General features: G+C 40.5%; 1 protein-coding gene across 6 annotated transcripts in view; it reads left to right on the top strand.

The window, feature by feature from the left end:
• usp54a (ubiquitin specific peptidase 54a) overlaps window positions 1-20,229 on the top strand; it is a 67,509-nt gene extending 47,280 nt beyond the window's left edge. For 3 of the 6 annotated variants that reach the window (XM_034302776.2, XM_034302774.2, XM_034302775.2), the window contains exons 9-22: window positions 543-692; window positions 4,109-4,277; window positions 4,620-4,796; window positions 5,024-5,200; window positions 5,452-5,947; window positions 6,774-6,910; window positions 7,186-7,347; window positions 7,595-7,714; window positions 9,974-10,169; window positions 10,955-11,721; window positions 13,252-13,379; window positions 13,531-13,671; window positions 14,127-14,322; window positions 14,819-20,229. In XM_034302776.2, coding sequence (XP_034158667.2) covers window positions 543-692; window positions 4,109-4,277; window positions 4,620-4,796; window positions 5,024-5,200; window positions 5,452-5,947; window positions 6,774-6,910; window positions 7,186-7,347; window positions 7,595-7,714; window positions 9,974-10,169; window positions 10,955-11,721; window positions 13,252-13,379; window positions 13,531-13,671; window positions 14,127-14,322; window positions 14,819-15,354 — 3,552 coding nt within the window. In that variant the 3' untranslated portion in view covers window positions 15,355-20,229. Of the gene's footprint in view, window positions 1-542; window positions 693-4,108; window positions 4,278-4,619; window positions 4,797-5,023; window positions 5,201-5,451; window positions 5,948-6,773; window positions 6,911-7,185; window positions 7,348-7,594; window positions 7,715-9,973; window positions 10,170-10,954; window positions 11,722-13,251; window positions 13,380-13,530; window positions 13,672-14,126; window positions 14,323-14,818 lie in introns of those variants that run through there. The other 3 variants (XM_034302777.2, XM_034302778.2, XM_034302779.2) reach the window with 3 other exon arrangements.
• Window positions 20,230-20,698: the final 469 nt, after the last annotated feature.

The following is a 20,698-nucleotide window of genomic DNA, read 5'->3' as shown; positions in this document are numbered from 1 at the left end:
AATGAACATTTATGACTTATAAATAGGGATTCATTTTTTCATTTTCATTATGATACTAATAACCAAATTCTGAGTATTAGCTGACTGGCTTCCTGAGCAACTCTTGCATGAAATGTGGCATATGTGATTTTTGTCCTGTGTTCACATGCAGGATCTATGTCATGTCAGTCAGCATCACATGCCTCCTTGTCATGAAATACATATAGATTTGCATTGGAAAATGTGTCATACTCAGCTGGATGATGATGATTTAGCATTTGAATCCATTGTCAATCCTGATACCGTTTCTCATTTGTTCTAGCTTTTGATACATGGTCTTTTTTAAGTATGGATTCAAGCTCCCTGCTACTTTGCCATTTAGCAGAACCACTGTGTAACATTTAAAAATGCTTACAAACGGAACTCATTATTTTCAAGACCTTTAGATGGTGCAGGGGCTGTGTGTGTGTGTGTGTGTGTGTGTGTGTGTGTGTGTGTGTGTGTGTGTGTCGGTCATCATGTGTGTGTGTGTGAATAACCCTGCGCTTGCTCTTGTCTCACAGCTCTTCTCCAGGGTGACGGAGGAGAAGGCCAGGCAGGCAGAGCTCTACCTAGTGGGCATGGTGTGTTACTACGGCAAACACTACTCCACCTTCTTCTTCCAGACCAAGATCCGGAAATGGATGTATTTCGATGATGCACATGTGAAAGAGGTAACAATCATTCCTAGAGACCATGAATTCCATCATTCCTAGAAACCAATCATAGAGACCACATTCAAATTATTTTTTTTCCATTAGCGTAATAGTGCAAATTCTCTCTGTGGTTGCCTAATGACATTGGTTTTGTGCATATACTCTATTAACTGTCCTTTATTAATGTTGACCATGTCTAGAAGGCACTGCTCATGTGATCTGGTGTGTGTAGGGGGGTTTACGAGGGGTTGACATGTGCTTCTATAAGCATGCACAGCTTTACATGCTTCAGTGGTTTGTTGATTTACTGTATAGACCAGTGTGTATGAGGGTGGTGAGTGAGGGAGGTGGGAGGACCGTGTAGCCAGTCCATAGCATGAGCAGAAACGTATTCACCATATTCCCCTTTTCACCACTTTATCGCCTGGTTGCTGAGGAGTGTGCTAGCTACGACGAGGTAAGGGAACTTCACTAAGTGTTTGGGTGTTGTTGTGTAGAAGATGTATTGGAAGATGGAATTATTCCAGAATTATGATTGAGTCGCACAGGATAATGGACTGTATTCATGATATGTGCAGGGATGTCCATTTGTACTACAAACACTTCATTTTAATACAAACAGATTTCTTTGACCTTTATTGGAAGTGCTTGTTGTAGGGCTTGTAGCCACGGAAGTTGCTCTTGATCATTAGTAGGTCACATGATCATGGCATGCATGTTGGCTATACCTGTGCTAGAAACTCAATGACTTACCTAAAACTCCCAGAAACGCAGCTTCTCTGACAATTCAAACATTGTCTATATTTTATTGTTCTGCATTTTAAGTTCACCCAATACTTGGTTTCAATTTGGTGTCGGTTTGAGACGACAAAAGAGAGCAAGGACTTCCTGGATTGATTTATAATGAAAAAAGCTTAAAACTTCTTTTCCTACAGGATATAATCCTGGGGTTATTTCTATTGGTCTTTTTTATAGAAGGTAAACTATACGGTGTAATCTTTCCAGACAAGTACACGCACAGGGCTGTAAATAATTACTGACGTGACTGATTCGGACAGAGCTAAAATCCCAGGGATACAGTAGTAATAATTACATTATCCCAAATCCCATGTAAAACTAATCCAACTCCTCTAAGGCTATAGAAACAATAAAATTGCTAAACGGTGTTATAAAAAGTATTTTTAAAAGACATTAAAAGACATTAAAAGGCATTATTTTTAGAATAAATAAAAAAGCTCCTCTTCTTTTTCTTCTCTCTTTGCATTTCCTTTTGGGCCGTTTTCAAAGGCATCACTTGATTTTAAACCTCAATATAAAACATAGTTGATCAGAAATTCAGCGATGTGCGTAGAACTTTAAAAAAAACAGTAGAAAGAATTTTAAATCGATCCTGAGTGAGATAACATTACGAGCTGATGAAAAAGGGGCATCTTTGCAGTCAAGTACACTGTGGGTGATTAGGAATGTTCACATTTAAGAATTCTCTTTGCTGTTTGAACAGAAATGTTTTAGATATCTCATTAAAAATTTCTGTATAATTTTGTAGTTTAAAATATGGATTCTGAGAATAAAGGCTACAGAATGGACCAGAAGAATTGCCCTATCCAGCATGCACGGGCAGATTTCTCAGATGTCCAGTTGCAGGGCGGTGTGATTGATCGGCTTCATGCTGTGTGGTTTGGAGAAACTTAAATCAACCCGTTATCCCTGGGTTTTTAAGCCTGTTATTCTGCAGAACCACAAAAGCAAGGGTGTAATTCAAACCTAACAGATGGCCATTGGCACATAGTACTCACAGTCAAGATGTTTTCCTGTGGCAGAGTATGTACGTGAGCGAACAGCTGTCACTCCTCTTTAATCCTCACTGTAATTGCTGTGCACCTCAATGTTATTTTGGGACTCATGACCACATTTAATGAGATCAACATGATCAACCCAGTCAGGGTTAGTGGAAAAGTATCTGGCTATAATGACTCATTTACTAAAGTGGATTTTCTGACCGCGTGGTCACATTGAATGGCTCGTGGATCATCCCTGAATTGACTTCAGTTTGTTCATTCATTTATTCATGCATTCATACATTCATTTATCTTCAGTAACCACTTTCTCCTGGTCATGGTCGTGATGGCTCTGGAACCTATCCCAGAAACCCTGGGTATAAGGCATGAATACGCCCTGGATGGGACACCAGTTCATCTGTGCAGGGCTCAGTGCACACACACACACACACACACACACATTCATTCCTAGGGCTATTTTCTGTTTTCCACTTTACCTACCTTGAAAAATTCCTCAAATGACTGCCACTAAAGATCTGTCATTTGAGCATTTACCAAGGGTAGATTCAAGAAATGTATCCGTAGCTACTGCTTTATGATAAAACATAACAAAAACTCAAATTTTCTGCCTGATCAGAACTGCCAGCATTCTAGGGTTAACCCTAACCCTAGAGCACACAATGATCTTTGTACATATTGCTAATGTACATATTTATAAAAACTGCTAGATGCAGTTTCAGTCACCAGCCTCTGACTGACTAAGAGTCTGTGTAAGTGAGGATGAAGTGGTTGGGGTAAAGAGAGGAGCAAATGTTCATGTATTCATGGTATCACCTAAATCCAGTGTAGACCTGCCTGCCACAAACTGCTGTGAAATCTTTTTCTTTTTCAGTCATTAATAGGATCACCACAGACCTAAAGACAGTAGTAAGAATCTAATTATAAAGAAACACTGGCTGACATTATTCTCTACAAATGTTCTCCTGTGTTGGGTTTGGGCCTAGCAGGGCTTCATCTCCACAATAACATTCTGGATCCAGGACAGTTGCACATGAAGCAGATTTTTTATTTTTTTGGTGTTGTCAGGCCAGCTCATGGGCACAGGGCAGCATGTGAGTCGCAACTGGTGCTGTGCAAAAAGTGCACTCAAAACAAGGATATCCCTCTATTGTTTATCCCCTCCAGCTGGACAGCAGTGGGGTGTGGCCTGCACAGTGACACACTGCCACCATACATCTCACACTCCCGCATACTCTCTCTCTCTCTCTCTCTTTCTCTCTCTCTCTCTCTCTCTCTCTCACTGACACACACACACACACACACACGCGTGCGCGCAATGTCACGCATTCTTGTCTGTTACTCCCGGGCTGTTTTTGCATCCTGTCTCCGTGTGACTATGGAAGGAGCACAGAGGAAATCAGTTTAGGAAATCCGCTTCAGGGTAAGGTCTTGTTAAAAAACTGTGATTTCTTGTCCTGCTTCTAAAATAAACCTCGGAACTCTGTAATGATCTTCTCGTCTTTGAGATATTCCTGTGCGTACTAAAAGTAGTGCTTTTATTACATTCAGAAATGTCAAAGTTTGAGCTGAGGTCGAACGTAAGAGTCAGACACGTTTCTGACACGCTCTGAATCTTCCTCTCTGATTCTCTCACAGATCGGGCCGAAATGGAGGGATGTGGTGTCTCGTTGTATAAAGGGCCATTACCAGCCACTCCTGCTGCTCTACGCTGACCCCCGTGGCACACCCGTGTCTGTGCAGGACCTACAATCTCGCTTGGACCTTCACCAATACACCAAAACCTACTACGACAGCGAGGACTCTGGTAGATCACCTGCTGACTGCAGTTCTATATCCCAAATATAACTGGAAACACAGGGGGATAAGCATTATTTTTCTAGTCCTCTTTAGTATTTCCTGTAGTTAAGGTCAAGTCTGAAATGTTGACTTTTAAAAAAAAAAAAAAAAAAAAAAAAAGTTAAATCTTTGTTCCTCAATTGAGATAACTACAGATGTATTTGCATCATTACCGTGGAATCACTTTCAGGCATTTTATATTTAAATGAATAACATGCTTTCTGCATTTGATACCACACTTGACTTTATCTTACTTCTGCTTTAAACCTAGTTCTGTAAATTTTTCCATTATCTTTCTTTTTTCCCTCAGGTCGTGAGCCGTCTATTTCGAGCGACACACGGACAGACTCGTCGACAGACAGCTACAGCTATAAACACTCCCACTCGCACCACGAGTCCATGGCCTCACACTTCTCGTCAGACTCCCAGGGAACCATCGTGTGCAACCCCGAAAACGCCGCATCACACAGCAGTCTGGATACTACAGGTACGTCCAAACACACTCACACGTAACCCCATGTGCACATACTCACATGCTTGTTCTAGAGAGGAATTTTTGTTTATAGAATGATCAACTTGAACAACAAAATGCGGCAGACATATGTACAAACATCTGGTCCAAGCATGTAAATAGAAGCGCAGTCATAAAAATCTTTAAACTCTGACAAAGAGTATTTTATGACTGTACTTGTCTCCTTACTGTTTATTCCAAAGGCCCTTTGACTGACAGTGAGCCTGCTCAGCGTCACACGCCTAAAAAAAGTGGGACCACAGATAGGAAGAGTGGAGTCGTGGACAGGAAAAGGAGTACCAGCCGACCCCGTCGATTTGATGAGAGAAGTCGAGCCTCAAAGACTGATGAGGTGTCTTCTGCAGGATACCACAGTGAGGGTACATAGCGTAACACGCACAGTAGAGGGGTGAAGCAGGAAAGATCCATCAGGAAGTGCAGCACAGCACTAAGCACTTTTTAAAATGTGAAGTTGATAACAGTCTGAGATCAGCATCCTCTTACTGAGTTAACTCTCTGTAAAACATCACAGGCTTGATGGTAGTGTATGTTAGTGTAATTTCTGTTCTCTGTTTTGTCAATCAGTATTACATGCACTCATCCCTCCACTTCCTGTTTATAATAATTTCAGGTGAGACCCTGAAAGAGCAACAGGTCCCTCGGGGCACTTCTAAACCCTGCTCGAGCCGTTTGCGAGACTTTAAGGAGAGCATGAGCAGCATCATCCTGAACCGGCCGCTATCCGCCGACAGCACTAGCAGCGAGTCCAGGTCCAGCTCCGGTGGAGGACGCTACAGGCCAGCCTGGAAACCACGCCGAGACACTCTCAACATCGACAGCATCTTCAGCAGAGAGAGACGCCGGCTGCAGGCCGGCTACGCTCCATTGGGCACTGTGTTGCCTGAGGATCCCAGCCACCAGGGGGCACTGACAGGCTCACTGGATCAAATGAGTTTTGGTGCCAGTTCTTCATCTAGGACGCTACCATCAATTCAGGGCAAGAGGATGGAACCTCCTCGGCTCATCCAGAGGATGGAGAGTGGGTATGAAAGCAGTGAGAGGAACAGCAACAGTCCTGTGAGCCTGGACATCCCCATTAATGAGGGAGCTGTGAATGGATCACACAGGTACTCACACACATACCTCCAGTCAAGTCAGTCATAAAGCAAGTCATAAAAGTCATAAAAGTCATAAAGCACATTTTTTTGTGAAAAAAAAAAAAACAGATCGTAACCAATGCAATACAGTAGTGTTAACACTATTTTAAGATGAAGACATAGTCAAATGATTATATAATTATACAGTATATAGCAAGCTGCAGGCCCTTAAAAAGAACATCAGTGGTGAATGAAGCCCTAAAATAAAATGTATTCTACTTATAGTGTTAAACCTAGGTTCAAATTAAGTGGTGACAAATCACTGATTCCTCAGATCTATCTGAGTGTTGTGTGTGTGAGACTCTGCTGTTGACATGCACTATCCAGCTTTTGGGGTTTTAATAAAAGATAATAAGCAAAATGATTAGGCTACTGTCTAAATTATCATTTGTTGCATCTGCTCTTTTTATGTTCCTTAAAGCCTTTTGTTTTAGAATAGTCAACAATAAATGGAATATCTATTCATAAACGTATGAAAATGTTCATATAAAATTCACATTTTTTAAAATAAATACAAGATACTGTTTTATATAGCGGAAATAAGGTTTATTAGAATCTGGCCCTGCTTTTTCTGCACTTGAAACAGGGCTGATACAATTTCTACATTTCTTTTCACAGTTCTGCTTGTTTTATTTTTCTCTGCTTGTAGTTGTAGAAGTAGAGACAGGTACATGTGTTAATATGAGTGTAGCTTTACTCACAAATGCACAGATGTTTTCTTGCAGCTAGTCATATTTAATACAGCACATATTGCAGAGAAATCTACTGATCATGGCTTCTCGTATGCTTCTCCCAGTGTAAAAGACGCAGGTTTGATGAAGCCACCCTCCGGTGTGGGCCCTGCATGGAAGAGTGTACAGAAGTCGAAAAGCAGCAGTTCCCTCCTGCAGGATGTCAAAGCCTCCATCAGAGGAACCAGTCATATGAGTTTAGGTGTGTAATTTGTAATATGTATGTTGTATTATGAAGTTGAACTTGAACTTTATTTCTATTCACTTGCATAAAAGTAGCTGAACTTGTGGGGACATTTTGTTTGTCCCCATGATGTTTATTTATTTATTTATTTATTTATTTATTTATTTTACAAAAAATCCTTTGTTTTTTGGTGATGAGGTTAAGGTTAAGGGTAGGTGCATTATTTAGCTACAGTGACACACAGGTCAGTGGAAGCACACTACATAGACTCAATTACAAACATGTGTATGCAGCTTCAGAGGGCCGAAGCGAGCTGGACGAGCTCCAGGAGGAGGTGGCACGCAGAGCAAGAGAGCAGGAGCTGCAGAGGAGGAAGGAGAAAGAGAAAGAAGCAGCTATGGGCTTCAACCCCAAACCCAGCAAGTTCATGGACCTGGATGAACTGCAGAACCAAGGTCAGAATCTAACAATGCTAAACACTAAGGAGGAGAGGAGCCAGGGGCATTTCTGGGGCTTTGCTGCTGCTTGGGGCTGCATGTAGGAGTGTGTGTGGATGAGCCAGTAGCCAGATGTGACCACATTATGCAGTGTGTGTTAGTGGATGCTTGCATTGAAATGTTAATGTCTGTGCATGATTGTGTAGGTGTGCGGGTTTCTGGGCTTCAGTGTGATGCGGTGCTTTGGTGTGCGTGTTGTCTGCAGGTAAAGGGGACGGCTTTGAGAGGTGTGTGCTGGACGCTGAAGCTCTGTTAGATCAGTCTCTGAGACTGGAACAGGCAGGCGAGGTCGCTGCCGCACTCTCTGTGGTAAACGAAGCCATGTGTAAGTAGCACTAACCTACCTTCAGAATTCTGTCCTCCATGTGTGCCATCTCCACCACGTGTTTGTCTATATGTATAGTATATATACTGTATGTGTGTATGTTGATTTCCTTCATCTGTGTTTAAGTAATGCAGCCTTTGTACAGTCCCTGTAGTACAACACGTGAATTACTGCATCATCATTTTCAGAAATGGTGATATGTTTTGGAGAGTTCTGTCTGTGAGCTGTGCAGCTTTATCTCATTGGTCCTGAGCAGAAAGTCACAATAGATTTTTACCATATTTAGGGTTTCTTTTAGATGGCTAACTGTATTAGTGCTGAGCATTTATAGTGTAGTGACAGAATAAAAATGATCCATGACTTCATTAAAGTCTGTGAAACTAATGCTATAGTACTGGGGTGACATTTGGACAAATTGCTGTACGTTTGTCATTTTGTAATATGAATGCGGCTTTACTCACAAACACACTCATAATTGCTTATGAACAGTCACCTTCTCAAGACACACTGAACACGTCTTCGTAAAGGTTGCTCCTAATTTAAAAGGCTCAGGGTTCCTACAAGTCCTGAAAAAACTGACAATTCCTAGACTGGTGTTTAAAAACATGGAAAATAACTATAATAAGCTTGATTAATAAGCTACTGATAACATATTTTTTAGCATATTTTTTATGCATTAACATAAACTAAATCTAGACTGTCATCCAGCGGTGTCAGTGTGAATAAATGTGGACATTATTTGCTAGGAGAGTCCCATTGAGCTATCTTTCCAGAAATCTGACCAGAGTTGAGTTTTCTTTTGTGGATTTAGGTTCTTACACTATTTTTGGATTTAACAAACTTCAACTAAACATTGTTTTAAGATTAATTAATTAATGTTTTTGGTACATGCCACTCGGCTCTAACAGTGAATACTGCGTGTTTTACTTTCAGTAAAACTTGAGGGAGGGCTAAAGGATGAGGCCAAGTGCACGTCATTAAAAGAAATATATTAAACAGATTTTATAACAGATTTTTTCAAAATTGGGACCCTGATCTTTGTGCAGCATTTTATTGTCGCTGAATGAAGTAGCTGTTTTGTCAGATTTCATTTTTAAAATGAGATGACTCCTCGAGTTGTTTCTCTGAGCTGCACCTTCCCTTAACATCGTCACTAGTTGTCATAGTAATTCTCTGGAAAGCTGAGTCACTGCCATAAACCTAAAGTTAGCTTTTCTCTTTTGGAAACTCCTTGGGGTTTTTATGAGTCTATGCATGTTATGATGCTGCAGCCTTTCTTTTGCATTTCTTTCCTTCTTCCTTTCCTTTATCTTGTAATTTCGTGGAAGTAATCCCACTGAATCCCACTACATGCTAAGCTCTTTCACTTTTACATGCTAAACTCTTTCATAGCATGTCATGTTACAGTTAGCAACGAGGGAGAATTTCTCAGACTGTCTTCACGTCTCTGCTGTCATATAATTAAAATGAGGCAATAGTTGGCAATGGGAATGGGGGCGGGGCATAGCTCTATGGCAACATCTTAATATGCTTCTTCCGATGTTGGGAGTCTGTCCTGGTTTGTAAATGTCAACATGTGTCTGTGTGTCATCCCTGTGGTCCACATGTGACCAGTCTCTCTTTGCTTCAGCCCTCATCTTAATGCTGGGTGTGTGTCCTGTCTTATCTCCATGTATGAATGTTTAGGTATAATAATACTAAAGTGTGACACACACACACACACACACAATCTTCTGTGTTATTCTCATTCATATATCGTGTTACCTCAACCCTCCTACGCCTGTGTTCAAGAAGTTCCCCTGTGCACTTGGTGAAATCTTTATCAGGTTTTCTGAGCTCACAAGCGAGTTCTCATGTCTGTGTAATTACATAGGAATTAGGCTAGAGATTTTCAAATGTGTCTTATTTCTGTTCGTTTTTTTTTTTTTTTTTACTTTTTGATTCAGACTACACTTTGTTTTAATTTCATCCCATGGCTGAATGCAACTCATTTTAATTTTACAAACTTAACATTCATCATAATTTAACCATTATTTCCTGGAAAGGGTTACAGTTTAACATTCGTGCACGGTTACAGAATCAAATTTTCTGGGATTCTCCCTTCCTTTCCCCTCCTTATCCAGCCCAATGTGATACTTTAGTTGATACCAAATATGTTTGCATGCATCCCATGACAAAACGTTTTATTTTTCTGCATCTTTTCATTCATTTATTTCTTTTTTTTTTCCTTTTTCTTTCATTTTGTGTTTGTTGCTGAAGCCAAACTCAGGCATGCCTTGCATGAGGGCAGTGCTAACGGGCAGGGCAGGACAGTGGCTGAGGCCCGACTACAAAAGTGTATGAGGAGGGGGCGAGGCCTGCAGCAGCGCATGCAGCAGCAGGAGAAGCAGCAGCAGCAGCAGCAGCAAGAGGAGAAGGAGAGGGAGGAAGAGCAGGAGAAAAAGCTGCCTATCAGGTACCTGCTGCTGGCTCTGATGTATGTGCGTGTGTGTATGGACACACTCCAGCCGGCGCGCCTGCACATGCGTCTCTGTAAGAAAAGACAAGCTGCCCTATTAACAGGCAGTAGGATCACAGGAGAAGAATAATGGGAGAATGACACCAGGTTTTACTGTTGATTGTGTTGGTTGCACAGGGGACGGCATTACATCATTTATGTAAACGAAGAGGCGTGTTTCCACTGAAGTTCTCGAATTAATGTGAGGAACTAAACTGTTCTGCACACACACACACACAAGTTCCTGGTTTGCTGTTCCACTCTGATGCAGCAACTGTGGCCAAGTAAATAAAAGTTAAGACTGAATTAACGCTGGTTGGTTTTAATATTGCTTTTTCCCTGCAACCTGCGCAAAACAAGAGCGTTGCTGAAACCTATGTGAAAAAGCCAATATTTAAAAAATGCTTCCCTAATCACTTACTAGCTAAATGTAGGCTCTTTAAATGAGTTGGTTGTTCTGTAAAACTTGCATTTGACTAATCAGTGACCGATTTCTGTTCTGAGGAAAAGTACCAAATCTGAAACAGGAACTGAAAGGTTGGGGGTATTATGGCCCATGAGTAAAGATTAACCCTGGTTCCTCAGGTGTAACTGCACCTCAAGTTCTTGGGTTCCTGCAGGGGAAACGCGCCTAAACACTGAACAATAGACTAAACCATATTCGCTGCCAGGAGTTTAGTTGGAAGTACGTGTGTAATCATTATTGTGCAAGTGGTCATTTTAATTTTTTTTTTATTTTATAGTGAACAGCCTGTCAAGATCCAAATACTTCTGACAGATGCTCAAGAGAAGGTTGTGGATGCGCTCTCAGAAGCTTCCTTAGGCCCACCATTGTCATCCCCCATAATGCCCCATTCCCCTACTCCATCCACTCCTGATCTCTCCCACTCCTACTTCAGAGAGAGCCCTGAACATCTTTCATCCATCGATAACAGACAGCATCAGCACTCTCACTCAGACTCACAGGAGCGTTCCCCTGCCTCTGCCCGCACAACCTGTAAACCCAGTGCCAGCTCTGTGTCTATGTTCACAGTAAACGGCGCTCCCCAGATGCCTTTGCCAGCCAGAGACAGACCCGAATCTCACACGCATGGGCACGATCATCACCCACCTGTGTCCCGGAGCTTCAGTGTACCTCGCTCTTCCTCTTCCTCTGACCACTACAGCTTAGAGGAGAAGCCGCAGATGCTCCACTCACAACAGTCATCATTCTTCAACCCTCCGCCATCACAGCGCCCCAATACCACTCCACCTACGCAGAGGTCCATGTCATCTTCACCTTCATCCCCCTGCCTCATGCGACGCTCCACCTCACCGGCCAGGCCCATGCCTGTAGAGCGCTGGGCTGAAAACGTCACCAGATACTACAATTCCCAAAATGCTTCGCAGCCTTGTGGCTCGCCCTGTGAAGAGTTGTCTGAACTCGACTCGCTCTACAGAGCCAGCTTGCGGGCTCCCAGCAAACCACGAGGCTCTTGCGGGCCCAGTCCACACCCCACCGGGAGACAAGGTATTCATTTACTTCAGAAAAGAGAGTTAAGGGAAAAGGGTCAGGAAAGTATGGAAGGGGCAGCTTATGAGGAATAATACATTATGTAATCTCTCTAGAAATAAAAGCTAAGTGTATTGAGACTAAACAAAATTCAGACTACAGCCTCAGCCATAGGCTCAGTCTCAAATTCATTTAATTTTGCCACAGAACAGCTTTACAGAAATCCAGATATAGATTTAGAGCCTGAATTATGGGAAAGAAAACTGACTGAAACAACCTGAGAAAGAAACCTTTTCTCAACCGTGACACCAGAGAGAGGGATTATAAATCATTACTGTATACAGGTGTAGAAGAGTAAAGGCAAACAGTACAAAGTGTGTTGAAAGGATGTTCAGTATGATCATACTGTGGATAAGTGTTCTGGGATGAGCAGTTTTTTATGAAAACAGCAGCAGTTTTAGAAAGTACAAATACGTACTCTGGTATGAGTTGCACCATCCTATGACTTTACACTCATTAAAATGGCATGATATAAAATATGCAAAAACATGCAAATTGCAAAAAGCCCCATCTTCTTCAACAATATTGCTATATCAAAGAGATAGCCAGCTAACCAACTGTTAGTAAACTAGCTCATATTTAGGAATTAGGTAGACACAAGTTAGATTGTAGTATCTCATTTTTGATTATTGTTATATTTTCATAAATTTGTTTAATATTGTCCAACAAAATTTGGCAAAATGTACCTTATACAGATTTTCTCATGATAAACAAATCATGATGTTAAAAAAAAAAAAAGTAAATTTAGTGCAAATGTAAATTTACATGAATTCTGAAACCTGACTGGTCAGATGTTGATTAATTTAATTCTCTAATAATGCCGGCTGTCATTCAAATCACAGGTTCATATTAACATGCTCGTTCTACTGTTATCATTTCTAAAGTAATAATTTACACAGAGACTTGTATGGCAGACGTTCCACATAATATAAGCCTGATAATCAATGGTTTGAAAAAACATGTTGATATTCAACAAGGAAAAATGTATAATCATTGACTTAGTGAAGTTTTCTGTGAAGAGACATTTATTAAACATTTATGCAAGGAGTCTCCAGTGTGTGCTCTTTGTAACAGTCAGAGGAAAAGCTTCAACTTTAAGTTTTTCAGGACAGAGGATGTTGCACTTTGGCTTATTAGCTTCAAGAGAACTGTTTATAGCTGCTCTAAAGTAAATGACAACAGGAACTATCTTAAATCTCTGCGGTGTAAGAGGAATTAAACACCTGCTGTAATTAAAAACATGCTGTTCTCAGAAAATAATTTCAGGGTGCTAACAGTAACTCACACACCACCTCATCACGTTTATTCCACTTTTAAGCAGTTTCAAGCATCATGAAATACACTATCATTACTTAAATCCAAAGTCTATTTCTTTGTGCTCTGTCATCAGTTTTGTCTTGTCATCTAAGCGCTATGACAGGAGTACATGTAAAATTATAAGGTTGTGTTATTTTAAAGCCTTTCCTCAGTATGACCTCCTCTCTGCAGGTCCTGCTGCAGCACGCAGACTCGCATCTGGACACTCAGGCTCACTTGGCCGCTCCAAAACACCCACTGCTGAGATCGAGAGGAGTGCTTACAGGACACCAGAATACATCAGCACTCCTGCACACAGAGTGAGTGGTGCATGTGTGTGTCGGTGAACATGCATTCATGCACAGCTGTTTGTGTGCTTGACATTAATTGGCACTGAAAGGAGTGATAATGCTCACTGTTGCTAATTAGGGTGTAAAATTTTAACTGTGTTTTTTTTTTTTTTTTCCCCAGCCTGTTACGCCTACGGTGTGTGACGTACCAGTGGGTGAGGATCAGATGTACAGTGCTGAGAATCTGCGTCGTATCGCTCGCAGTCTGAGTGGCACCGTCATCAGAGGACGAGCCGAAAACCTCGTTCCTACTCGCAGCTTTGTAAGTTTCACACACACACACAAGTATGCGTGAAGGTGTGAAGTCACTGAAATTAAACTTGCTATATATACACGGTCCCGCAGGTGTGTATTATATATGCATCTTGCCTCTGCATGCATTCATCTGATGTCATGGTTAATCCAAACATCTCATTGATTGTGTTATTGATACTGATTATGTGGTTTCATCGTTTTTTGTTGATCCTTTTTTATGTCTGAAGATGCACCAAATAGCAAGTCACAGACTATATTTAGCTGAAAATAACAAAAAGTTGGCTTAAAGTACAACCTCATGGTGCATATGACCTTTGGCATGTGTGTTCCATGTGTCTTGAAATTCAGTTTCAGCCTTGGCTAAATTTAATTCATCTTATATCTCATTTACACTCTTGTCAGCATTATCTCTTCCACACTCCTCTGGTGCCTTTCTCATTTTTTTTTTGTATCCATTTAAAGGATTCTCCTGCTTCGAGAATTAAGCATGTGGACCCTCGATTGAACCCACGCCACTCCAGCAACTCCCTGCATGCCGCACCCGTTACCCACAATCCTTCAGTTTTCACCCACCACCCTGAGCACCAGTACCTGCACCCACCTCAGCAGCAACCTCCCCCTCAACCTCCGTTGCAGCGGCCCACTCGAGGACACCCAGGTGTGTGTGACTCCTCTGCCTCGGCAACATCACATCACACCACACACTATACACTACAGACACACACACAATCACCCAGGTCTGAGCGTGTGATGTGGCAGCTGTCACTCCCCAATGCTGTTAATGTCTGTCCTAATCACATCTCGTAAAGGAAAGGGCCTTACATTGAAGGCTGTGTATGTCACTTACGTGTCAGTGCAGATCAGCTTTTATAGATCGGACACCCTGGTGATTTTAGTTTCCAACCCTATTTCAGTATAAAATTGCGATCTCTGTCAAAGATCTCTGTGAAGTTGAAAAATAAGCTCTTGACAGGATAGTTTGCTTGCTTTGCTCACTTCGGTTTCCTTTCTCCTGCACTTATTCACTGAACAGCCAACTGAAGCCGATTTAGCCTGCTCAGTCAGTGCTGATAAGTGCTGATACTGCAAGTTGACTTCAATTAAATTACAGTTTCTAGAAAAAATGATCTGAAATCTTTATTCTTTCTTGCTAGTGTCTGCAGGAGATCCCCACAAAGTCGACAGGTTTCTGGCTGTGCTTGACCGGGGTGAAGCTCTTGCCCACAACAGCTCCCACAGTGTGGCGATGAGCTACGGCACTCTTCCTCGGGCGCCTCGGAGAACGGCTCCTTCTGTGCCGTCCACGCCTCAGGCCAGAGTCGGACTAGCTGCTCGCCCTGAGGCCTGGAACTACACAGATCCCCGCTATGCCACCCTGGCTCACTCAGGCCGCTCAGCGCCTGCTAGCAGACCTGTGGACATTTCTCAGCACCAACCTCAACGTGCCAGCTTACCCAGACAGCCACTGTCTGTGCCCACTGCTCAGCCCATGCGTATGGATATGCCACCAGAGGGAGTCTGGAGGACTTCTCCTTACAGAACGGGTCATCCGGATGGCCAGGCGTTCAGAGCCCAACGTGGTTCCCACATGCAGCTCTGTTCCCTGTGCCAGAAGTCTCCAGCTGAGCCCATGGGCAAGTACTGCCAGGCCTGCATTGCCTACAGAAATCGCTACAGGCAGGCCAACTAAGCAGAGTGGCGCACCACTTCATGGAAATGCCAGCTTCATGTGCATGATCACTTCTCATACATACATACATGCATACATACATCTACATGAGGATGAGTGAGAATGAAGGAGAGTCATACACCAGCCCACTTCTTTTTTTTTTCTTTTTTCCCCCCCACTTACTGCATTCATCTCCTTCAACCTGCCCTGTTAGTTGAGTCCTACATTTACACACTTTTTTGTTGATGAAGAATGGCCTCTAACTGAAGGTGTGATGCTTCACATCTGCACTGTGCGTGTCATGCCGGCTGAAGACTGTTTTAGACTCTGGATTTAGACTTCTTGGTTGTGTTTTATCGACTTAACCCAATGGGAAGAACTTAATCCATTCCTTGAATGACCTGCCAATGTGATTGGTATTTAACTACAGTGTTTTGGTAAGAGTGAATTTTTTATGAGGACACGAAGCACAAATTCAAGACAAGACTGAGACAGAGCTTACTATTTTTGGATTACTGAACCATAGGCCTGGATTATATAACTGACACTTCCTCATTTTATTATAGAGTTCTGAATATCACCTTGCATACTAGAATAAGCAGAGTGAAGTAAATTATAAGAAAACGTTTAGAAATTATTGTGAATAGCAGTGGAGTAGAAATGTTGCACTGTGATGAGAAGTGAAGAGAGAACATTTTCATTTGTTTTTCTGTTCTAGTTTCATGACATGCCAAGTGGCTCACTGAAAAGCACTCCTGACATAATTGGATTGTCTATTTCAGTGTAAAAATACAGAAACACTTGTCACATGAATTAATATCTAAGGGTTTTACAGGGAAAGGCATTATAAAATATTTTAAAATAAATCTGAAAAAAATCAGTGTTAAAGTCACAAACATGCCAGGTACAGCAGTTCAGAATAACACCTGAAACTTTTTTTCTCAGCCTTAATGCTGATGAAAGGTCTGAGTTTGTTAAAGGTAAAACATATCTGTTTCTGTCTTAAAAATTTACACTGCGTCTGGCAGGTATTTTTTATTAATCTCTGCAACGTAACCGAAATCAAAACTGTGAAGTGAGCTGAGAATTTTGCATCATTCTTTAAAAAACCTAATGCACAAAGCTATACTTTGATCACAGCCCAATTTACTCAGAGCAGCATTACAATATACAGCCAGAAGATGCTACTGAATACTTCAGTATTTAGGATTTAATCATTTAATCATTTAGATTTAGTCCATTTATGCAACCGCATGGCTTAAATAGCTTCAATTAAAGAAGTGCTCTCTCTCTCTCTGCTGCCTGAGAGGTAGACTTACCTGATTTCCCTTTCTCCCCAGTTGACCCCGCCCCCTATTCTGAAACTAAGTATGCCTTGTGAGTTGCCTTTAAAGGAAAATGGACAGAGCCGAGCAATTCTGTTCCAACTGCACCGGAAAAATAAAGACAGAACTCTGCAACAAACAAACTAGCCCAATCCATTGCACTGTAATTTCACGAATCTTTTTTTTTATTTTAAGGTACCTTTTACATTATAGGTCAGGAGACATATAATATCACCAACTGCATTTTCAAACATATTTAGGAGGGTTAAGTACATCCCTTGGACCTAGAAGTATATCTTTCTTAATTGGAATGGATAGAGTTTGTATCTTAATACATTATCAAAAGATACAAAAAGATACAAAATACATTTAAAGAAGGTATTGCAATATAATTTACAGCTGATTTGATGCAGTAGGATATGACTCAGTTTGGTTTTAATGCAAAAGTTGCACTGGAGTCAGGAGGGAGAGAAATTCATTTCATAAAGGAGAATTTACTGATATATAGATGCCTGTATTGATTCATTTAAAATTTTTGCTCGATACACACGGTTTTGACCCGGTGCAGAGAATCTATACAACATTACTCTAAATGTGTGGTGGTCTGGGGAAAACCCATCAGATGTGACTGGCTGAATTCTGGCAAACAGCCAAAATGATGGAACTATGTAGAATTTTTTTTACTTGTTCTAGATATCTACAGAGATCATGTAGCACAAGAAGCCAGTTCAACAAACATGGCAGTAAAAATCAGTCTACATAAAGATGTCTAAAACCTTACTAGTTTTTACATAAGCCTAATCAGTTCAGACTAAAATCAGATGCTCGCTGTCAAAATATCCATGATGCTCCTACACTGCAGTGAATTAAATATTTAAATATAATTTTCTTTTCACTTTTGACAGTAACCAACTGTTAATTATTACTTTACTTGTGGTTGAGATATGTGCAAAAGTGTACTGAACTCTATATAGTAGAAATGTCATAACGTGAAGTGTTTTCTCAGGCCACCACACAAATATTATCCCATCCAACTCAGTATTTCATCTTGTCCCATATCAGAACACGTTGCACTTAACAGGCATGTCGTGGTGGATTTAGTGAGCCGTAACCACTAAATAAATGCTTTAAAAGTTATACAGTGATGCTTAAAAACTGCAGCTACAGTTGATACAAAATGTATATGCAGTGTCGCAAGGCCTGTGTTCCTATAACTTAATGCCGTATACTAGCCTGAGTTTTGTGATTTTAACTATGTTAACACTGGTTTAGTGCACTTCACAAGTGTTAAGTTAGAAAGTGTAACTCTGTTGTAATGTACATTTCCCATAATTATGGGATATTTCAATGTTTATATGTGTAACTGCATAATCTATAGATCTATATCTTAAATTTAGTCATATATAGTTTTCTATGCTGTACTGATACTCAATATATATCAGTATTTTCCTGAAGTAATGACCTCTAAAAGTGTGATTATACACTTACTTACAGTTATAAGGCTGTGGAAATGATAGTGGCACTTGGCTTGTTCAGTTTCTGTCCTCGCAATCAGTGGGACATGAGAGCAGAGACACACAAACTTTAGCAACCAGGGACTCCTGTTGGTTTTGGCCCCAAAACCCGCCTTTATATAGTTTTGCAGTGGTTCTTAAACGTTGTGCAGCCAGGGACCCCTTAAACTGTAAAATAAATTCCACACACCCTCATAAGTACAGATTTATTTCATGAACACAATCCTTTTATTCAAATATTAGATAAATATAAATACCTAAATATTATTAATTATGTACAGTAATATTATGACCATTTTGGAGCCTTTATATTGCTGAATCATTATTGAGCACATTAGATTCAAGCTGACATTATTTATAGGCCAACTTTTGGCTTATAGACCTCTTTGCTGTTGTGAAAAAAAGACGCATGCGCAACCTGATTGCAAAAAGACCCGAGTAGATTAGTAATCTGACGCTACTCTTATATTCTTCTATGCTATAATCTGAATGAAGAACTTATTATTATGGATTAGCACTAAAAGACAGACTAAAAGAATGCTATTCAGCTATGCTGTTAACTCTAGATGATCCTTATGGCTTGCCTCTGACTAAATGGCTAAATGATGCAGTGATCAAGTCTGCAATGGCTGGATATACTGTATATACATATCTCATAAAAGCTCTGTACTATACTAGAGAGAAATGAATGTAGGCATGCAAGTCTCTTGATGCTTACAGCTTTGTTGTATGTGATTAATGATGATGTGGCACTGAAAGCCACAGTACTGCCCAGCCAGATGCCATAAACTGAACAAAGTTAGTTAGCTAAATGTGTCCATTATAGGCAAATCCTCAGTAAGAACACAACCTAGCTATCTAGTGTTGGTTAGCTAGCTTTTGATGTAAAATTTAGGCGAGTTACTTAGATTTGTATAAGGAATATAAATTGGGCATGTTAGCTAACTAGCAAGCTAAGTCTGTTAAACCATTCAGTTAGTAAACCAGCTTCACTGATATGATAGATAGCGACTTAGCTGAGATGAAATGGGGATTACAAACATGGAGGTTCTCAGACCAATTATCCCTCCTAATTGCAACCGTCTTCTGTTGGCTTGGAAAGGTGTTCGATTGGATAGTATGTGGGGGAAAAACAACAAATGTGTTCATGAATGCTTTTCTGATTCTGACACCCAATAGCATGACACGACATTTTAGCACTGTCCATTTAGCACTGTCCTGCTATGTTTTTGCAATCAGGAGGCGTGGCTGACGTCAGTGACATGTCTCACTCAGTGGTCTACTGATGTTTGGATTATACACAATTAATTCATGTGGCCAATCAAACAGGTTAATAACTAAGAACTCATTAATAAATATAATAGCTTTTATAAAGGTGGGTTGTAATTTGCACCACAGCAAAAAAAAAAAAAAAGCCCTGGCTATGCTTCGCGTACCCCACTTTGAGAACCACTGGTTTATAGAAATATGTTTTATGAAGGTGTAAATGTGAAAATTTTCTAAAAAGGTAAACAGTCTGAGAGAAGTCGCTGAATGCTGGATTCTTTACTCGTAAAATTTGTAATCTTTGAAATGACGTCGGTAAATGCATTTACGTGTTCAGTAATGGTATGAAAGCATTATGAATCTAACTGAACTTAAAAATTTGTCTAGTTTTTCCTGAGTTACATTTAAAAAAAAAAAAAAAAAAAAAGTCTAATTTTGTTGTCTGGAGGTGAGTATTTTTGCATTGCTCTTGCTATTTTAGACACTTTTTTGGTCCAAGAAGTTTAACATGAAGTTGAGTTTTGCCAGATTTATTGGATACAGTACTGTATGCAGTAGTCAGCTGTCTGTTCCTTTTTCTCTTTATTTTTTACGGAAATGAAGTGAAACAGACAGCAAAAAAAGAAGTGAACGATGTAAATACATATGTATATACAGATATTCATAGATTTCAGTCTTGAACATGGAGATAATTCTAGTTTGAACCTTGTTTGTAAATGCTGTGGTAGAAAATGGAGCTGGTATTTTTGCAATAAAGCGATATTGTGCTCTAGTGAGGAGCGAAACAGAAATGCTTCTAGCATGGATTCCTTTTTAATTACCTTTCATTGGTGAAGTTTAGCAAATTATGCAGTCTTTTTGGAAAAGGTGGCAAAATCCAATTAGCATAGCTTCAGCATGTCGGTAGAATTCCCTATTCAGAGTACTTTTTGCATTTGACAGTTAAAAGCATGTTGTAAATATTTCTGTTTGAAAAGTGTCGTTCCTATGTTTTCTTTCACATGAGAATTTTTCCCCAACAAACATAAGCATGAATAAATTGCATTTTAATAAATTCAATAACTTTTCCTATCTAGTCAGGAATACAAATTTTTCCCTTACCAAGCCCTTGAGCCTCAGAAAATGATGCTTGAATGGGACAAGGATAGAGATGCTTAAAGCTCCTGCACAAAATGTGTGTTTAATTCAGTGTGCCAGCTTATCATTTAATTACGCTGAATGTTGAATGTTTTTGAGCCAGCAGCGTTATTGAGCAAGTTG

Source organism: Pangasianodon hypophthalmus, chromosome 3 (assembly GCF_027358585.1).
Source record: "Pangasianodon hypophthalmus isolate fPanHyp1 chromosome 3, fPanHyp1.pri, whole genome shotgun sequence".
In the NCBI taxonomy this organism is placed as follows: Eukaryota; Metazoa; Chordata; class Actinopteri; order Siluriformes; family Pangasiidae; genus Pangasianodon; species Pangasianodon hypophthalmus.
This window is presented reverse-complemented; position numbering and strand designations above follow the sequence as displayed.